This window comes from Xenopus laevis, chromosome 4L, assembly GCF_017654675.1.
Source record: "Xenopus laevis strain J_2021 chromosome 4L, Xenopus_laevis_v10.1, whole genome shotgun sequence".
Taxonomy (NCBI): Eukaryota; Metazoa; Chordata; class Amphibia; order Anura; family Pipidae; genus Xenopus; species Xenopus laevis.
Genome location: NC_054377.1, coordinates 127,204,614 through 127,221,335, shown reverse-complemented (window position 1 = coordinate 127,221,335; position 16,722 = coordinate 127,204,614). Strand labels below are relative to the sequence as shown.

The following is a 16,722-nucleotide window of genomic DNA, read 5'->3' as shown; positions in this document are numbered from 1 at the left end:
TTTTCAGCAAAATCTTCCACATACAAGCCCCTCCCCTCACATCAACTCCAGGGCTTTTATCTGCTTCATTGATAATAGCCTTTGAGTCAATTGTCCAATTACTTTTGAGCCCCTGAAATGAAGTGATAGTGTTAAAAAAAGGCTTTAGTTCCTCACATGTTTATGCAATCTTTTTGTTCAACCCACTGAATCAAAGCTAAGTCTGCAGTTCAACTGCATCTGAGTTGTGGTAATGTACAGAACTAAAATTAGAAAAAAATAAGTCTCTGTCCAGAGATTTATGGGCCTAACTGTATCTGTCATGGTGTTCCCAATTATAAACAGCTTTTTACACAGAAAATGTTATCATTGTGGCTTTTGGGAAACCATTTTATTCCACCCTCAGCACACCACACTCAATGCAATCATCCTCCAACCCCATTGGCACATATAGGAGCCCCATTCATTGACACCGTTAAAACTGTAATTATTCATTGTTTATTTTATGATGAAAATTCTGTGACAATCAGACAGTAATTGAAAGTGGGTCACAACCCACCATTTTTGAACATGATTCACTTTAAAGCTACCGCCAATAAAGAAAACAAGTTTTTCCATCTTAATATGAGATAATGACAATAATTCTGGCCTATGTGTAACACTAAATAAAAGACAAACGTGTTGTGCAACATGAGCTAGAAGTGAACTCACAAGCCACTGAATGTTAAACAGAACTTATATAACAAAGTATTTATAAGGGGGGGGGTATAAAAACTGGTTATGTACATCATATACACAGGTCATTGTATACATATGTCAGATCACTACACGTATATACCCAAACACTGGGTGTGAAATAGCAATTCACTATTCGACAGTTTTAAAATTCAAGTATTTTAGCATTGGTGAGTGGCAATATCTACAGCACAGATATCAGTTCTTTCTACATGAACTTATTGGTGATGACGCATAACCTCTAGCTTTGGGTTGTTTATTGTCTCTTGGCCTTGTAAGGACGGGATCTTTTGCGCCTGTCTGGTTTCCTCTGTTTGTGCAGTCGACCAATGCTGACCCCCTGACGTCTCCGAACAGAGATGTTCTGCTCCACCAAGCTTGCTAGCATTCCTTGGGCAGGAAAAGAGTGACACATTAGAAAACAATCATACTATAGGCTAGAGTCCTGCATTGGGTCGGGTACCCACAGAATCCCGGTAAGGTGATCAGATTTTGGGTAGAAATTTCTGATTGCCCGATTGTGCGGTCAGTCCGTAGGTTACTTGTCTTGGATACCTGGCTAAGTTGCAGAACTCCTGCCCTCCCCTGAGTTTTTGGTAAAATATCATGCACTACATAGGGGAATAAGCTCACGTGTGATGTCACGTCCGGTTAAGAGTGATGTCACTTATGGTTTTGTGGGTGCAGTGTTGGGGGTGGGGGGTAAGTGAGTTATTTCCAGGCCAGGTTGGTTAGTGGAGCACAGCGAGTAGCGGATCAACTTGCAGGTCAATGGGTCGGGTTAGGCATGAGTCTGCCCAATCAGACCCACGCAAGACTCTACTATGTACTTCTATTGCATGGCCAAGTCAGCAGATGACTACACTTACCTTCCTGAGCCAACATCGAGATGAACGCACAGATAAATTCATCATAGTTATGAGTCCGTCTTTGGTCATCAATCTGTAGGACAGAGTTCAAACACACAGGAATTAGCTGCTAAATCATAAGGAAATAGTGAAATGCAATAAGGCAGCGCCAATATGGAAGTGATGGTAGATGGTAATGCGAGACCTTGAATTTTTTGCGTTTTTCTAGTTCCTCCCGCAGACAGGCTTCTGATGCAGAGATTTCAGCTTCGACACACTTCAGCAAAGCTAGCAGCTCCTGAAATAACACACAGTCATTTTCCAAACCTCTCTCTTTGAAAATAACAAAGCAAGCCACCCAAATTAAATTAGTATACAGAAACCAGCCCTCTTCTATTTAACTTCCAGTCTGCCAATCAAAGCATTGTCTGGTTGTTAGGGTAAGTGTGACCCCGGCAACCAGATCACAGTTTGAATTCCCTAAAGGGAGAGCTGCAGAAAACCGTTTATTAAGAAACCACGAAGAATAATAAAATGAGGGCCAGTATCTTAATGAAATTGTCTTAGAATATCAAAGTCTTTGTCATGATAAATGTTAATTTCATGGTATACAGTCTCTTAAAAGAAGAGGCATAGTGATCAAACCTGTATATGGAGGGTTATAATCTGTTTTCACTTTTAATATGGAAATTGCAATGATCAGTAACGTTCAAATATACAAATGTCTCAGGGGGCTAAATGATGTAGCTATTATAATGATTATGGAAAGAAAGTCAAATTCTAATTATTTCTTTGGTTTTGAAGTCATGTTCTCTGCTATAAGCACCCTATATTTAGAATTACCTTAGGAGAAAATTTTTCCCCTTGGGGAGCTTCTGTGACTCTGTTGCGCTCGGAGTCTGGCTCTGGACTCTCTCTTGGCTCCTCTGCTTTGTGACTCTTGGGTGATACTTTACCTGTGTCTACATTAGGGGAATCAGAAATGTGATTAGTAGATTCCCTCCTACCTTTACTCATAGATTCAACAACCCAATTATATCACCAACAAATCTATATGTGCTAATCTGCTACTTTCTGCCGCACAACACTGACCTTTAAAGTTTACCTTTAGGTACAATTATTATGAACCATCCGGTGTACAAAAAATGGGACCTTCGCAACAGTAAAATGATGTAGTGGCTCTCATAAAATCTCATCCCATCCCTAAACCCAACTTATAATTAGTTAGAACAGTTGCATCAAAAAATGAAAGTCTTAAAGTAATGAAAATATAATATACTGTTGTGCTGCACTGGTAAAACAGGTGTGTTTGCTTCAGAAACTCCACTATAATTTATAAAAATAAGCTGCTGCGTAGCCATTCAAAGCTGAAAAAGGAGAAAAGGCACGGAATACACAGCTGATAACAGATAAGCTCTGTAGTGTAAAATGGGATTCTTCAGAACATATCAATAATCTACGGAGTATCCTGTACCCCAGCTTGTTTATATAAAATATAGTAGTAATTATAAAGCAAACACTCAGCTTTTACCAGTGCATGTTAATAGTGTATTATATGTTAAGTACTTTAAAACTCTTTCATTTTTTGGTGTCACTGATCCTTTAACCACTACCCAGTATTTTATGTCCCAACATACCAGAGTTACTTCCAGGTAATCTTACCCTACTCACAAAGAAAATGAATAAAGTAACAAACCAATTATGTGCTAAAATACATAGCAAACATCTGTAATTTTCTTTTGTCTACTTAAAAATTTATAGTACTGTTAAAGGCTTTCCCTAGATTTTTTCTAAAGTTGACCCTGCTTACAGATGTTTCCTTGCCTATATCTCTCCTTACAATGTAAGCAACAATGACAGAGAATGGATGGAGAGAATGACTGCAACAAAGGCACAGCAGGAAAGAACGACATAGGATTGTAGAGAGTCAGCGAGAGACATAGAATTAGGAGAGAGATCATATTCCCAATTAGTTATACAAGGCTGGGAGCCCTTTAAATCATGATATAATAGTGAGTGGTTTGTTACAGTGGTCTTTAGGGAGGAGCAACTATACACAGGGGATATAAGTATAAATACCTTACCTAGCCTGCTAAGTGGGGACAGGTATCCATCCTTGCTCAAATGCAGAATCCCAGTGCTGATATGTGGTCCCAGTTCCCGCACTGCTCTATTATAGCGCACACAGTCTAGACGTGACAGTGGTTCCTCCTCACCAAAGAGAACTTTGGACAAATGAGAGGTGACAGGACTGGAGGGACGGGTCGGGTTGGCAGATCTTAGAGGAGAACGAAGTGGGGAGTTAAACGCACTACCAATTTCCGAGGCAGTGTCTGTGCTCTCGTTGCTTGGGGTAGGGGAAGGCTGAGAGTGGGGAGCAGTAGGAGCTCCTGTTTTTATGGAAAGGGGGGAGCACAAATCCCTCTGTGTCTCTTTTAGTTTCTCTGCTAAAACACCAGGTTCAGGTCCTGGGGGTGGAGGCAAAGACTCTGAACTCCTTCTCTTGAACCTGAGGGAAGATACAGTTACATTTGTTTTAGCAATTTAGGTTTTTATGAACAAGGGTCGGTAGAACTGACAAAGTTCTCACCCCGGAGGTGTCAGGGGTCTTCTAACATTTTCAGTTTCCTCTTCTTCCTCTTCATCTGTGTCTGGAGCAGGTGGAGGGACACCGCGCGATCTGCCCACCCCTGCAGCCAAGTCCTCCTCTTCCTGTAATCACAGATATTCAGATGTTGCCATTTTTTTATTACCTTTTTAGAAGACCCCTAAAATTTCAATATTAGGATACTCTGAAATTGTCATTAGTCTCACCTGCATAGGTGACTTGGCATAGTTATGGTTGTCAAGGAAGGCCGGCAGTCGTGAAGCTGGTGCAGGTACAATACCTCCGTTCTGGGGTAGGGGTTTGGATTTATTATGAGCAGACAGAACAGGGCCTCGGAGGAGGGACCCTGCTGGTTCTGCACCCAAGTCTAGAAGAAAAAAAGATGCATTAATATATATTATCTGGTTAAGTGTTTTTATAGAGTTTAAATAAAAACACCCAATACCTGTGGTGCTCCTGTGGGATCCATGGTGGGCCCGATGGCTCTCCTGGGACACTGGAGCCTTTATTGCAGGACTCTTTGTTTCTTCTGTGCTCTGGCCATCTGTAGACTTCTGAGCCTGAATCAGTTCCGGCTGAGTTACTCTTATCAACTACAGGGGACAAAATAGCAGGACACTGATATCCCAATTCTCTAATCTAAAACCTTAAAAAAATCAAAAGAAATAGAGGGCTGTGCTGTCAATAATTCGAAGGAAGGTCTCCAGAAAAAGGCAAACATGGGCAAATGACCACAGTTGTTTCTCTAGCGGGTTAGTGAACTACATCTCCCAGTATACGTCTACAGAGGCAGAATCTGTGGACACCTGGGTTAGGGTTCATGCATTCCCATTGCTACAAAGTCCCGCTGTGTCCGAATGAGTAAATTCCCAAAGTTTGACATGTGTTTGCAAATAACAGGCTTGGAAAGAGGGGATTTTTCAGAGGAGGATAGAGAATAACTTACCTGTTGCAATGCCTCCAGCACAGTCTGTCTGTTCATCTTTAAAATGTTAAGTTTGCCCTCATATTTAAGCCTTCGATCAGGCACCACTGCCATCAGGTTAAACCTAATGTCATGATACGGCTCCCTGCACATACAATACACTTCTATTAGAAACACATATCTGCAGCAACACCCCACCTGCTGGCACTAGTGGTGTGTGAGCCGACCCGATACCCGCAGGTCGGGCCGACCTCGCACTCCTCTTCGTGGGTGCAGATTGAGCTCTTCAAATGCCAACTTCTGGATTTATAGCTGCGAGTCTATAAAAGGAACCCGGAAGTTGGATGCGGGCGCGGGTTGAGGGAGGGTTAGGGTCGGAAAAAACCCAACCCGCACATCACTAGCTGGCACACATCCCAACCCCCTTACCCTGCTGTAGCCAGCCCGATCCTCTCCATGATCACTCTGCGAGCCTTGTCTGTCCATTCTTCATCCTCTGCCCAGGGACCTAATTAAGAAGGCAAAGCTGATAAACTGCTAAAAACTCTACCCTTTTCCATCTAATTTAATGGCAGCTGGAAACCCTATAAAGGTTAGGAAGCACATTGTTCATATTAAAGGCATAATTAATGAAATGCAGAGTTTTTCTAAGCTGCCAGATTCATACATTAATAGAACTTAATTTACTAGCTCACTTTCAAAGTAGTTTAAACAGTACATTCTACACAATTTACATATGGACTAGAATGGAAGTGAACTTTATCTGCCAAGAACAGAAAGACAGAACCGACTCACTAAATAGTAAAGAAGGTGCTAACCCAGTTTTACTGTAGAACATGTGGCACAGCTATGCAAAAGGAGTTGGGAGCAAATTTACTCCTTATTTTCTGCATTTTCTTACCATGGTCAATAGGGTAGACTTTCAACCCATCAAGTTCAAAAAGTCGTCCTTTAATAGGAACATAACTGACAAAGTGAAAAGCTTCCATGGTCCGAACAGCGCTGATCCCATTCTGCTTCTCAGGCAGGTGGCGGGGCTCTGGTCTGTAGAAGTCATGGAAAATTCAGCATCATAAAGTGTGCGTAGGACGCGGAGGAGAGAAAGCTTAGCAGAACTTGAGAAAAGAGGCAAATACAGGAGAAGGTGCTGCCTTTGGGGGAAAATGAGCTATAAAATGTACACGTTCTTATAAACGGAGGCGATAGTGGGGATTATTTCCTAACATAGTAGTACAATTCCTAAACTTGCAGGTACTGCATATCCAGTCTCTACCTACCTTCAACTATCTAAGTAATTCAAGCCAGGCATGTTTTTTTTTTTGGGGGGGGGGGGGGGGTAAAACAGGTCCTTGTAGAAGTTACTTTTAGAAAGCTCATTATCCCTCTCTGTATTACAAGCAAGAGCTAATCATGTGAGGTTCTACAAATCATACTGAAGTTACAATTCATCCTCCATGTGAACTGCTGAGCAAAAAAAACAAAATGCTCTGTAAGGCTACACATTTATTGTTATTGCTATTTTTTATTAGTCATCTTTCCATTCTTGACCCTCTCCTATTCATATTCCAATCTCTTATTCAAATCAATGCATGGTTGCTTGGGTATTTTGGACCCTAGCAACCAGATTGCTGAAACGGCAAACTGGAGAGCTGCTGAATAAAAAGCGAAATAACTAAAAAACCACAAATAATTTAAAAAAAATGAAAACCAATTGCAAATTGTCTCAGAATGTCACTCTATATCATACTAAAAGTTTATTTAAAGATGAACAATCCCTTTAAAATATAGCTTCCTGGCTTCCATAAAAAGGCTGTCAGTGTAAAGATCTAGCAGGAAAGGCAGCAGAAGATTTTGCACCTGCTTTTTCACAGAAACATGGCCTGACAGGAAAAAGTATTTTCTTTTTCAACTTTACCTACCTGGCATGGCTGTTGTGAGCTTTTGCCAGTTCTGGAGCATTCCCAATCGCATAACCTTTACTCTGTGAAAGAAAAGATGGTAATGATGCATCTTTATATCCTCTTAGTTAAGGTTTATCCATTTCTATACATTCTCTATGTAAAGGCAAAAAAATAAAATCCAATTTTTACTTTCTTTAATGAAAAAGAAACCTATCTCCAATATACTTTAAATAAAAAATGTGTATCGTTTTTATAAGAAACCTGACTGTATGCAGTAAAATTCTCCCTTCATTTACTGCTGTGGATAGGAATTGTCAGATGGTCCCTAACTGCTGAGCAGGGAAACAATCATACTTATGAACAGCAGGGGGAGCCCCCGCCTTACTTCCCAGCCATGCAGAACTCAGGCAGCTTTGTTTGTTTCCCTGTAGAGCAGTCGGCGAATGTGTAGAGATTTGTATTGGATTTTATTTTGGCCTTTACATCCCCTTTACTGTTTCCAACTCCAGTTGCAGGGACAAAGATCATGGAGCCAGATTGAAACAGATCAACTGGGATTCTATTTGGGGGATTATTTTGCTGCAGCCACTGGTTCTGCAGAGTTGGAGAAAGTCTATTCATATTCAAGTTTCTCATTCAAATCAGTTCATGGTTGCTAGGGTAATTTGGACCCTAACAACCAGATTGCCGAAACTGCAAACTGGAGAGCTGCAGGACAAAAAGCTAAATAACTCAAAAACTACAAATAATAATAACAAAATGGTGCCCAATTGCCAATAGTCTCAGAATATTAATCTATACATCATATTAAAAAGGTAATTTAAAGGTGAACCACCACTTTAACATAGATAATATAACCTCTATTTCAATCAGTGGGAAAGTACATAAAGTTCCTCCACCCAATACACAGTCCAACTACAGTATCACTGAAAAACAAGCTTATTCTTTAGACCAGGGTTTCTCAATCTCCTTCATCGCTCGTAGCCCCCTTCAGAATTAAAAGCAGAGATGCACCGAATCCACTATTTTGGCTTCGCCAGAACCCCCGAATCCTTTGCGAAAGATTCGGCCGAATACCGAACCCTAATTTGTATATGCAAATTAGAGTTCGGTATTCGGCCGAATCTTTCGCAAAGGATTTGGGGGTTCTGGCGAATCCAAAATAGTGGATTGATATATTTGCATATGCAAATTAGGGGTGGGAAGGTGACAAAAAGTCACACAATTTCTCTCCCAGACCCTAATTTGCATATGCAAATTAGGATTTGGTTTGGACCAGGCAGAAGGATTTGGCTGAATCCTACTGAAAAAGGCAGAAACCTGGATTCGGTGCATCCCTACTTTAAAGTACTTCTGTAATACCTAAAACAACGCCCCAATCATTTGTTGCGGTGCAAGATAATAAGTCTTATTTATGAAACAAGTATTCCATGCTGTTGCCAAACATAACCCCTAACTGGAACAATTCCAGTACCTCTGGGCTGAATCCTTTGGTGAATTCCTTGATCCGGCTCAGTGTGGGCCCCAGATGAACCCCACCACAGTTCAGTAAGACACTCAGGAGTGCGTGAGTAGCACATGAATTAGGGATCAGCTAGAATGAACATGAAATAAAAGGAGCAGTGCGTGAGAATATACAGAATTGCACATCACACCAACACTCCCTCGTTTATCCACCATACCTGATGGGCAAAGAACATGTTGTTGACAACCTCATCTTCCATAACGGACGTGTCATCCAGCAGAGTGGAGACTTTCCTGCGCGATCGCCGCTCCTCGATCCATTTGAATAGGAAGATAAAGCCATACACTGGCCTGTGAAAAAGATGATTCCAAATGAAATTAGAGGTAACCACACACCTTACATACCCTGGTTTCTTCCCTTGGTGCCCAGTGATAGAGGAATCGGCCGCCTCACGTATAGGATCAGAAGAGATTTCACTGGCACACAAGAGTTGGTTCAGCAGGACAAGCCCTTGCTATTTTATTAATGCAATGTGCAATGTTTCGGGGAAACTCCCCTTTGTCAATCATAGTGTGGGGGTGGTGCAGACAACATTAGAAGGGGTGTTCACTTAATGCAAATTAGCATCCAATTAACAATTACAATAAGTGAAACAGATATGTGCAAGCATTTAGTAAAAGTTCATTGTAATCCAAACGGGTATAATACCATTAGATCCGAAAAAAATAGATACGTCCTGTGCTTTCATCGTGGTGTCGCACAACTCCTCACCACTGAGCACCCTAAGGCTCCCGTGTATATTTTCTCCCTAAAAATTCATAAAAGGCTTACAAATCCACCAGTTTCTAATGTGGGGTCAATTTGGCAACCATTGGCGATCTACATAGATCGGTATTTACTACCAGGACTAGAACCCTGTCTGACTGATACTACGGAGTTCCTTAATAGGTTAAATATTAATAGTTTAAATAACATAATCATGCCACCTGGTGAATTCCTTCTTTGTTCCTTGGATGTTAAGGACCTTTTCACGTCCATCCCACATGATTAGGGAATTGAATGTATCCGGATGTATTTATCTCAAGGGAAGTTGCCCAATCATACCATCAATTTTCTTTGCAATTTATTGGAAATTGTTCTGTTAAATTATTTTTCCTTTAAAGAGGATTTTTATTTGCAGTTACAAGGCTGCACCATGGGTGCCAACATGGCACCGGCCTATGCCAATATATACATGGATTTCTTTGCCAACACTGATTTTTCTCGAAACATTCATTCCTATATGCGTTATATGGACGATACTTCTTTTTATGGTCCGGCTCAAGGGAGAAGCTCACAGAGTTTCATTGTTATCTGAATAATGTTCACTCCACAATTAAGTTCACCTTGGAGCCGAGTGCCACAGAGTTACATTTTTTGGATGTTAACATTAAGTACACGGGGCATAAATTTACTACCTCAGTCGATACAAAACCTACGGACAGAAACAACTTGTTAAAACCCACATCATATCACCCACCAGGCCATTTCAAGGGACTACCCACTAGTCAATTAATACGCGTTAGGCGCATAGCATCCACGGATGAACTTTATGAGGAGGCATCTACACAAATATTGCAGAAATTTAAGGCAAAGGGATATGATGAAGATAATCTAAAATTACACAAAGAAACGGTCCGGTTAATTCCCAGGGCGCAGTTACTGGAAAGGAAGGGGAAACCTAATAAAGCCCAAAGACTACCATTTATTTACTCATTTGATTCTAATTCCAAGGTTTGCAAAAAAATTATTTTGAAATATTGGGGGCTCCTTAGCTCAGATCCTAAGTATGTTCAACTGTTCCAGTCACCTCCTCTTTTCTCATACAGACAGGGAAAATGTATCAGGGATTTGGTTAAACCTAGACCTAAGGGACAGTCGGACGGCCAGCCTCATGTTAAATCCCAGGCTACTTTTCCATGCAGGCAATGTGGGCACTCTAATAGTATCATTCCTGGTAATGCTGACATGTGACAAGAGTAATGTTATTTACTGCTTCAAATGCCCTTGTGGCCTCGCTTATGTCGGCCAGATCACAAATCTATAATAAGGAATTACAAACTTCCAGCAACAGGCACGGGCTTTATTGACAATTAAGAAAAGAGTACAGACAAAGAAACAAGTAAAACAAAACGGGAAACGTTATTAGCCAAACAAGGACAGGACATTAAAAGAGCACTCCTACAGCGAGAATGTTATTGGATCTGGCTGCTACAAACCAGATCCCCCAGGGGGCTTAATGACGAATATAACATGTCCTGTTTTTTGTGATGTAATATAAGTTCCTTCCAGTTGTTAATTCTTTATACCTTTCCTTTTCAGATAACAAGCTTTTTCTGATTTTCTTCCAGGGACAGGTAACACCTTCTTATCTAGTCCCTTAAATGCAGGGTCAATTACTCCCTCAGCAAATTGTTACAATTTTAACCTTTTTAACATAATTTTTAAATGTTTCTTTTTTTTATTGACACTTGGAACTTTGTTACCTAGTTTATATTTTTTGTTATAGGTTAATGGTCTCAATTTTTTTCACACCATGATGAAAGCACAGGATGTATCTATTTTTTCGGATCGAATGGTATTATACCCGTTTGGATTACAATGAACTTTTACTAAATGCATTGCACACATCGGTTTCACTTATTGTAATTGTTAATTGGATGCTAATTTGCATTAAGTAAACACCCCTTATAATGTTGTCTGCACCACCCCCACACTATGATTGACAAAGGGGAGTTTCCCCCGAATCATTGCACATTGCATTAATAAAATAGCAAGGGCTTGTCCTGCTGAACCAACGCTTGTGTGCCAGTGAAATCTCTTCTTATCCTGTGAAAAAGATGAACCATTAATTTACACTCATATAATCCACCATTTACTTCCTACCTGATCCAGAGGAAAGTATAACAACAGCATCACACCTTCGGGGGGGGGGGAGTTATTTCCATACATTAAAGGAACAGTTCAGTATATAAATAAAAACTGGGTAAATATGTGTAATACTGTGCAAAATAAAAAGTGTTTCTAATATAGCCAAAAATGTCATCTATAAAGGCTGGAGTGACTGGATGTCTAACAGAACAGAACACTATTTCCTGCTTTTCAGCTCTCTAACTCTGAGTTAGTCAGCGACTATAATGTGGGGCCACTTGGGACATAACATTTAAGTGAGTTTGCAATTGATCCTCAGCATTCAGCTCAGATTCATGTGGCCCCCCCTCAAGTCACTGATTGGTTACTGCCTGGTAACCAATCAGTGGAAACCAAGAGAGCTGCAAAGCAGGAAGTAGTGTTCTGGCTATTATGTTAGACATCCAGTGACTTTTTTGGCTAACTAACTATATTAGAAACATATTTTATTTTGCGCAGCCTATTTACCCAGTTTTTATTTTTATCCTGATCAATTCCTTTAAGATCTCAAGGGATATATATATATATAGAAAGATCTATTGGGGAATGAGGAACCAAAGTCTTTATTGCAGAGCCAACTTATATTTACATAGTGATCATAGATCATAGATCATAGATCCCCTTAGGTACTTCCTCTACAGTATAAACTATCCCAATTTTGGACAGTTCGATTTTTTTTAGCTTTTTCAACAGTGTCGTTTTGTATACTGTATGGAAGGACAGCGCAAGTATCATACCCTGGGCACTTGCTCTGAAGGTCATAGATCTCCTCCACCTGCACCCCTTTCACTCCTGCAAGAAAAAATATTATAATAAAAAAACATGTTCTCCATTTCCAATCCACCCATAGTATCTTCTCCTTTAACTAAAGACTAGAAAATACCTTCATCCTTACCAGTAACGGTTACAACCTGCCATTTCTACATTTTACTTTTCAAGTACTAATCCCATGCCACAATATAAGCTTCTCCCATTTGTTACATACCAAAATCTTCAACCAGCAGTGTAAAAAGTCCTAAGAGAGAAAGAGAAAACACAGAACAATGGTTATTCTGAAACAGAAATGATGCATAGTATGTGTAGGGCAAACAAAGAACATGCTGCGGCACTTCCATTTGCAAAAGTGAGAAGTGTTTATTATTGTCAGAGACCAAGTGACATTTCAGGTCTTCTCTTGCCCTTTTCACTTTTGCAAATGGAAGTGCCGCAACATGTTCTTTATTGTATGACATAATACCCCAGGCAAGGGTTAAGCTGCTTGACATCCCATCCAACAAGGATACTATAATGTGGCTGTTGTTCTCTTAAAGGGTATGTAAAGGCAAAAAAATAAAATCCTATGAAAAAGAAACCTATCTCCAATATACTTTAATGAAAAAATATGTACCGTTTTTATAAGAAACCTGACTGTATACAGTGAAATTCCCCCTTTGTTTTACTTGCTCTGACAGCTGCAATTAGGAAACTTCAGACGGTCCCTGACTGCTGTGCAGGGAAATGATTATACTTTCAAACGACAGGGGGGAGCCCCCCCCACCTTACTTCCCAGAACTCAAACAGCTTTGGTTGTTTCCCTGTAACAACTGTAGATTTGTATCCACAGACCCAGTGCAGTCTGTATATTCTGATTATTAATCAATCAGTCTTGCTGTATCAGCTTCTGGCAGATATTATTTGACTTGTGATGTTTTAATAATTTATGACGATCCCTAAACTTAACCTCCCAAATGAAGCCCAGACCACACTGAGCATGTGCGTAGTCTTGGTCTTGCAAAGATGTTTAACAAAGTTACAATATGACAGCCCCCTGTGCCAACTTTGAAAGTATAAATCATTTGTTTAATTGGGCTTGTGGTGCAGTAAGTTCATGTTTATATTTAGTATACAAAATACAGCATTTCCAGCCTTATCTATTTTAGATTTTAGTTGCCCATTAACCATTGAAGGGAATGTATTATGTGAGGGCAAACACCCTGAAGGGCACATGTAAACAGTGAAGCAGGTCTTGTCAGCCCCCACCAAAAAAACAGTCTTGGGATGCTGCTGGGGAAGAGGAACGGCTGAAGACATGAGTTATTAACAGGGGTACTGGAGACTTTAAACTGCAATACCAATATCTATCTCCAGCTGTAAGTGGACACTGGGACTTGTAGTTGAAACAACAGCTGGGGGCTGCAAGGCTGGGCATTCACAGCTTAAAGCAGGGGTCCCCAACCTTTTTTACCCGTGAGCCACATTAAAAAAAAAAGTTGGAGTTGGAGAGTAACACAGGCATGCAAAAAGTTCCTGGGGTGCCAAATAAGGGCTCTGATTGACTATTTGGTGGCAGACTACAGGAGCCTCTGTTTGGCAGTACATCTGGTTTTTATGCAACTAAAACTTGCCTCCAAGCCAAGAATTTCAAACTAGGCACCTGCTTTGAGGCCACTGGGAGCAACATCCAAGGCATTGGAGAGCAACATGCTACTCGCGAGCTACTAGTTGGGGATCACTGTCTTAGGCTAGGGCCACACGGGAAGATTCAGGGAGATTGGTTGCCTGGCGACTAATCTCCGTGAATGGCTTGGTGGTATCTTGCACCCGCTAGCGCTAAAGTCGCCTGCGCCTATTCACACACGGCGATACGTTTTTCAAAGTCGCTCGAAATTGCATCAAGAGCCGCCAGGTGACTAATCTCCCTGAAATCTTCCCGTGTGGCCTAGCCCTAAGGTATAGCAGCAACACTCACGTTCATCTGTTTAGTCATGACATAGTAGCAAAAGCATCCAGTTTCACTCCCCAGTTCTTTTCTTCATTTATTCCAAGTCCTGTGTTCGTTACTGCAAAGCATCCGGCTAACAGTCTGGCACCATATAAATGAATAATGGGGAGGAACCAGTGGTCCAGCACAACTCTCATGATGGTGGAAAGCAGAAGATTTACGGTGTATACTTCCAAGTTTCTTTTATTTTTCTTACAAAATTAATTGTGGGGCTGGGTGACGCTAGAGCGGGGCTGGGTGACGCTACAGCGGGGCTGGGTGACGCTACAGCGGGGCTGGGTGACGCTACAGCGGGGCTGGGTGACGCTACAGCGGGGCTGGGTGACGCTACAGCGGGGCTGGGTGACGCTACAGCGGGGCTGGGTGACGCTACAGCGGGGCTGGGTGACGCTACAGCGGGGCTGGGTGACGCTACAGCGGGGCTGGGTGACGCTACAGCGGGGCTGGGTGACGCTACAGCGGGGCTGGGTGACGCTACAGCGGGGCTGGGTGACGCTACAGCGGGGCTGGGTGACGCTACAGCGGGGCTGGGTGACGCTACAGCGGGGCTGGGTGACGCTACAGCGGGTGATGCAGACTAACTAGTATATTTTAGAAAGGATTGGGTTTATCAGTCATTAATGGCATATGGGGACACAAGATGGATTGATTAATAGACATCCCTGTTAGTGAACAATTAGAGGATGTGAGTGTGTAGTTGCTGCCTTACAAAGGCTTACACTCTATGCTTAGATTTACTGGGTCAGATCGCCCACAGACAAGAATAGTAGAAAGAAAGCCGGGCACAGAACAGGACATTATTACCACCTTGGAAGCTGCAGTTCTGCAAAGAGTTAGTGGGTCCGCAAGTGGCTGTCCTACTCTCCATACTAAACACAAAGGAATACGCCCAGGCCTGGGCCATAAAGCGCCACGTAATGGGGCATCACTGTCCTACTCGTGTCACCTGCAAAAAGGAATCACCCGACAGTGTGACACGCACAGGACACCATTAAGAACTCGTACCTGGATCGCTTTCCAGCTCTAACCAGCCTTTATTCATGTTGCCTCCTCCATGCCTCCGAGGCTATGACCTCATCACAGCGCGACGGAAGCATTTGTTATTGTTTCGTTCTTTCCGCCTGCGTGTCACGTGATCCACCCAGAAGCGGAAGCATCAGTCTACTGTGGCTGATTGAGTTTGTCTGTTAATGTTTTCAAGCAGTGGCTGCGCATTGTTTGTGTCTGTTGTGTTTTGGGTTTATATTAAGGGTTACATTTATTAAAGGGATTCTGTCATGATTTTTATGATGTCGTTTTTTGTTTCTAAATGACACTGTTTACACTGCAAATAATTCATTCTACCATATAAAATTTCATTCCTAACCCAACAAGTGTATTTTTATTAGTTGTAATATTGGTGTGTAGGTGCATCTCAGGTCATTTTGCCTGGTCTTGTGCTTTCAGAAAGAGTCAGCACTTTAGGATGGAACTGCTAACAGGAGGCTGCTGTTTCTCCTACTCAATGTAACTGAATGTGTCACAGTTGTTAGATCTACCAGTAGGTTTTCCACTAGTGATGTGCGGGGAGGGTTGCCACCTTTTCTGGAAAAAAATACTGGCCTTCCTTTATATTTATCTTTTTTCCCTATTAATAACATTGGAATCAACCATCATTTTTACCGGCCAGGTGGCAACCCTATGCATACCTCCCAACTGTCCCTTTTTCAGAGGGACAGTCCCTCTTTTGACAGCTCAACCTGAGGTCCCTCATTTGTACTGGAAAGTCCCTCTTTTCTCTGCACTGAACAGCCAGAAAAAGAAACAAAGTTTCTAACTTAATTGGCTTTTGGCAGAGAGGCCAGCACAGCTAACAGGTGCAAATAAGATACTTTGTAACTATTTTGAGATAAGAAAATAAGTAATTTTAACAGTTTAGATAAGGAGAAATATTTTCAAATTTTTGTAATGAACATGGTAATTATGGGGTGTGGCCACTAAAATGGGTGTGTTCAAAAAAATTGCCGCACTACTTGCAGAAAACATTTTTGTCCCTCTTTTTACTTCCAAAATGTTGGGAGGTATGCCTATGTGCGGGCCGGCCAGATACCCACAGGTTTGGGCCAACCTCGAACTCCTCTTCGCGGGTGGGTGTGGGTAGAGTTCTTCTGCTCTCCTCACCCGCCACCTTCAAATGCCGACTTCCGGATTTTTAGCCGTGCACCTGCTTTCCTTTTGTGACATCATCGGTGGATATATAAAAAGAACCCAGAAGTTGGATGCTGGGGGGGCTGAGGGAGGGCGGGTTAGGGTTGGTTGCAGGTCAGGAAAAACCAGACCCGCACATCACTAGTTTCCACCTTTTTAAAATATTCTTACCGCCTAGTGGTGGCGGTGACGTAAAGGGGTGGGATGGTGAGGGGCAGGGCAATGACATCAGCAGACATCCGAGAGAGTCTTTAGGAAGGGTGAAGAGTAAGAGACTGGTACGTTTTACTGAATGAGGGGCTTAAGGGAGTGGTGACGGGCCAGGGGCTGCACTTTGGGTATTACAAACTTGCCAGCAACTACA

General features: G+C 41.8%; 1 protein-coding gene across 1 annotated transcript; it reads right to left on the bottom strand.

Annotated features, from left to right (window-relative positions):
- Positions 1-463: 463 nt before the first annotated feature.
- bap1.L (BRCA1 associated protein 1 L homeolog) lies at positions 464-15,409 on the bottom strand. The gene is made up of 17 exons (XM_018256924.2): positions 15,177-15,409; positions 12,396-12,425; positions 12,148-12,202; positions 8,679-8,811; positions 8,471-8,590; positions 7,015-7,076; positions 5,997-6,139; positions 5,525-5,603; positions 5,117-5,240; positions 4,616-4,763; positions 4,377-4,537; positions 4,153-4,274; positions 3,647-4,071; positions 2,406-2,524; positions 1,768-1,860; positions 1,584-1,656; positions 464-1,104 (listed from the first exon to the last, which is right to left on the bottom strand). Exons 1-17 carry the CDS (start codon positions 15,211-15,213, stop codon positions 971-973), a joined length of 2,058 nt encoding a protein of 685 aa, XP_018112413.1. The 5' UTR covers positions 15,214-15,409; the 3' UTR covers positions 464-970.
- Between the last annotated feature and the right edge of the window lie 1,313 nt (positions 15,410-16,722).

What these genes read in the sequence shown, in the direction of transcription:
- bap1.L (XM_018256924.2), bottom strand. Translation starts at nt 15,213, where the DNA reads ATGAATAAAGGCTGGTTAGAGCTGGAAAGCGATCCAG. An exon ending in AGAGCTGGAAAGCGATCCAG is followed by an intron (nt 12,426 to 15,176) that starts GTACGAGTTCTT and finishes TTTCTCTCTTAG; the next exon opens with GACTTTTTACACTGCTGGTT. An exon ending in CTCGATGTTGGCTCAGGAAG is followed by an intron (nt 1,105 to 1,583) that starts GTAAGTGTAGTC and finishes TTCCTGCCCAAG; the next exon opens with GAATGCTAGCAAGCTTGGTG.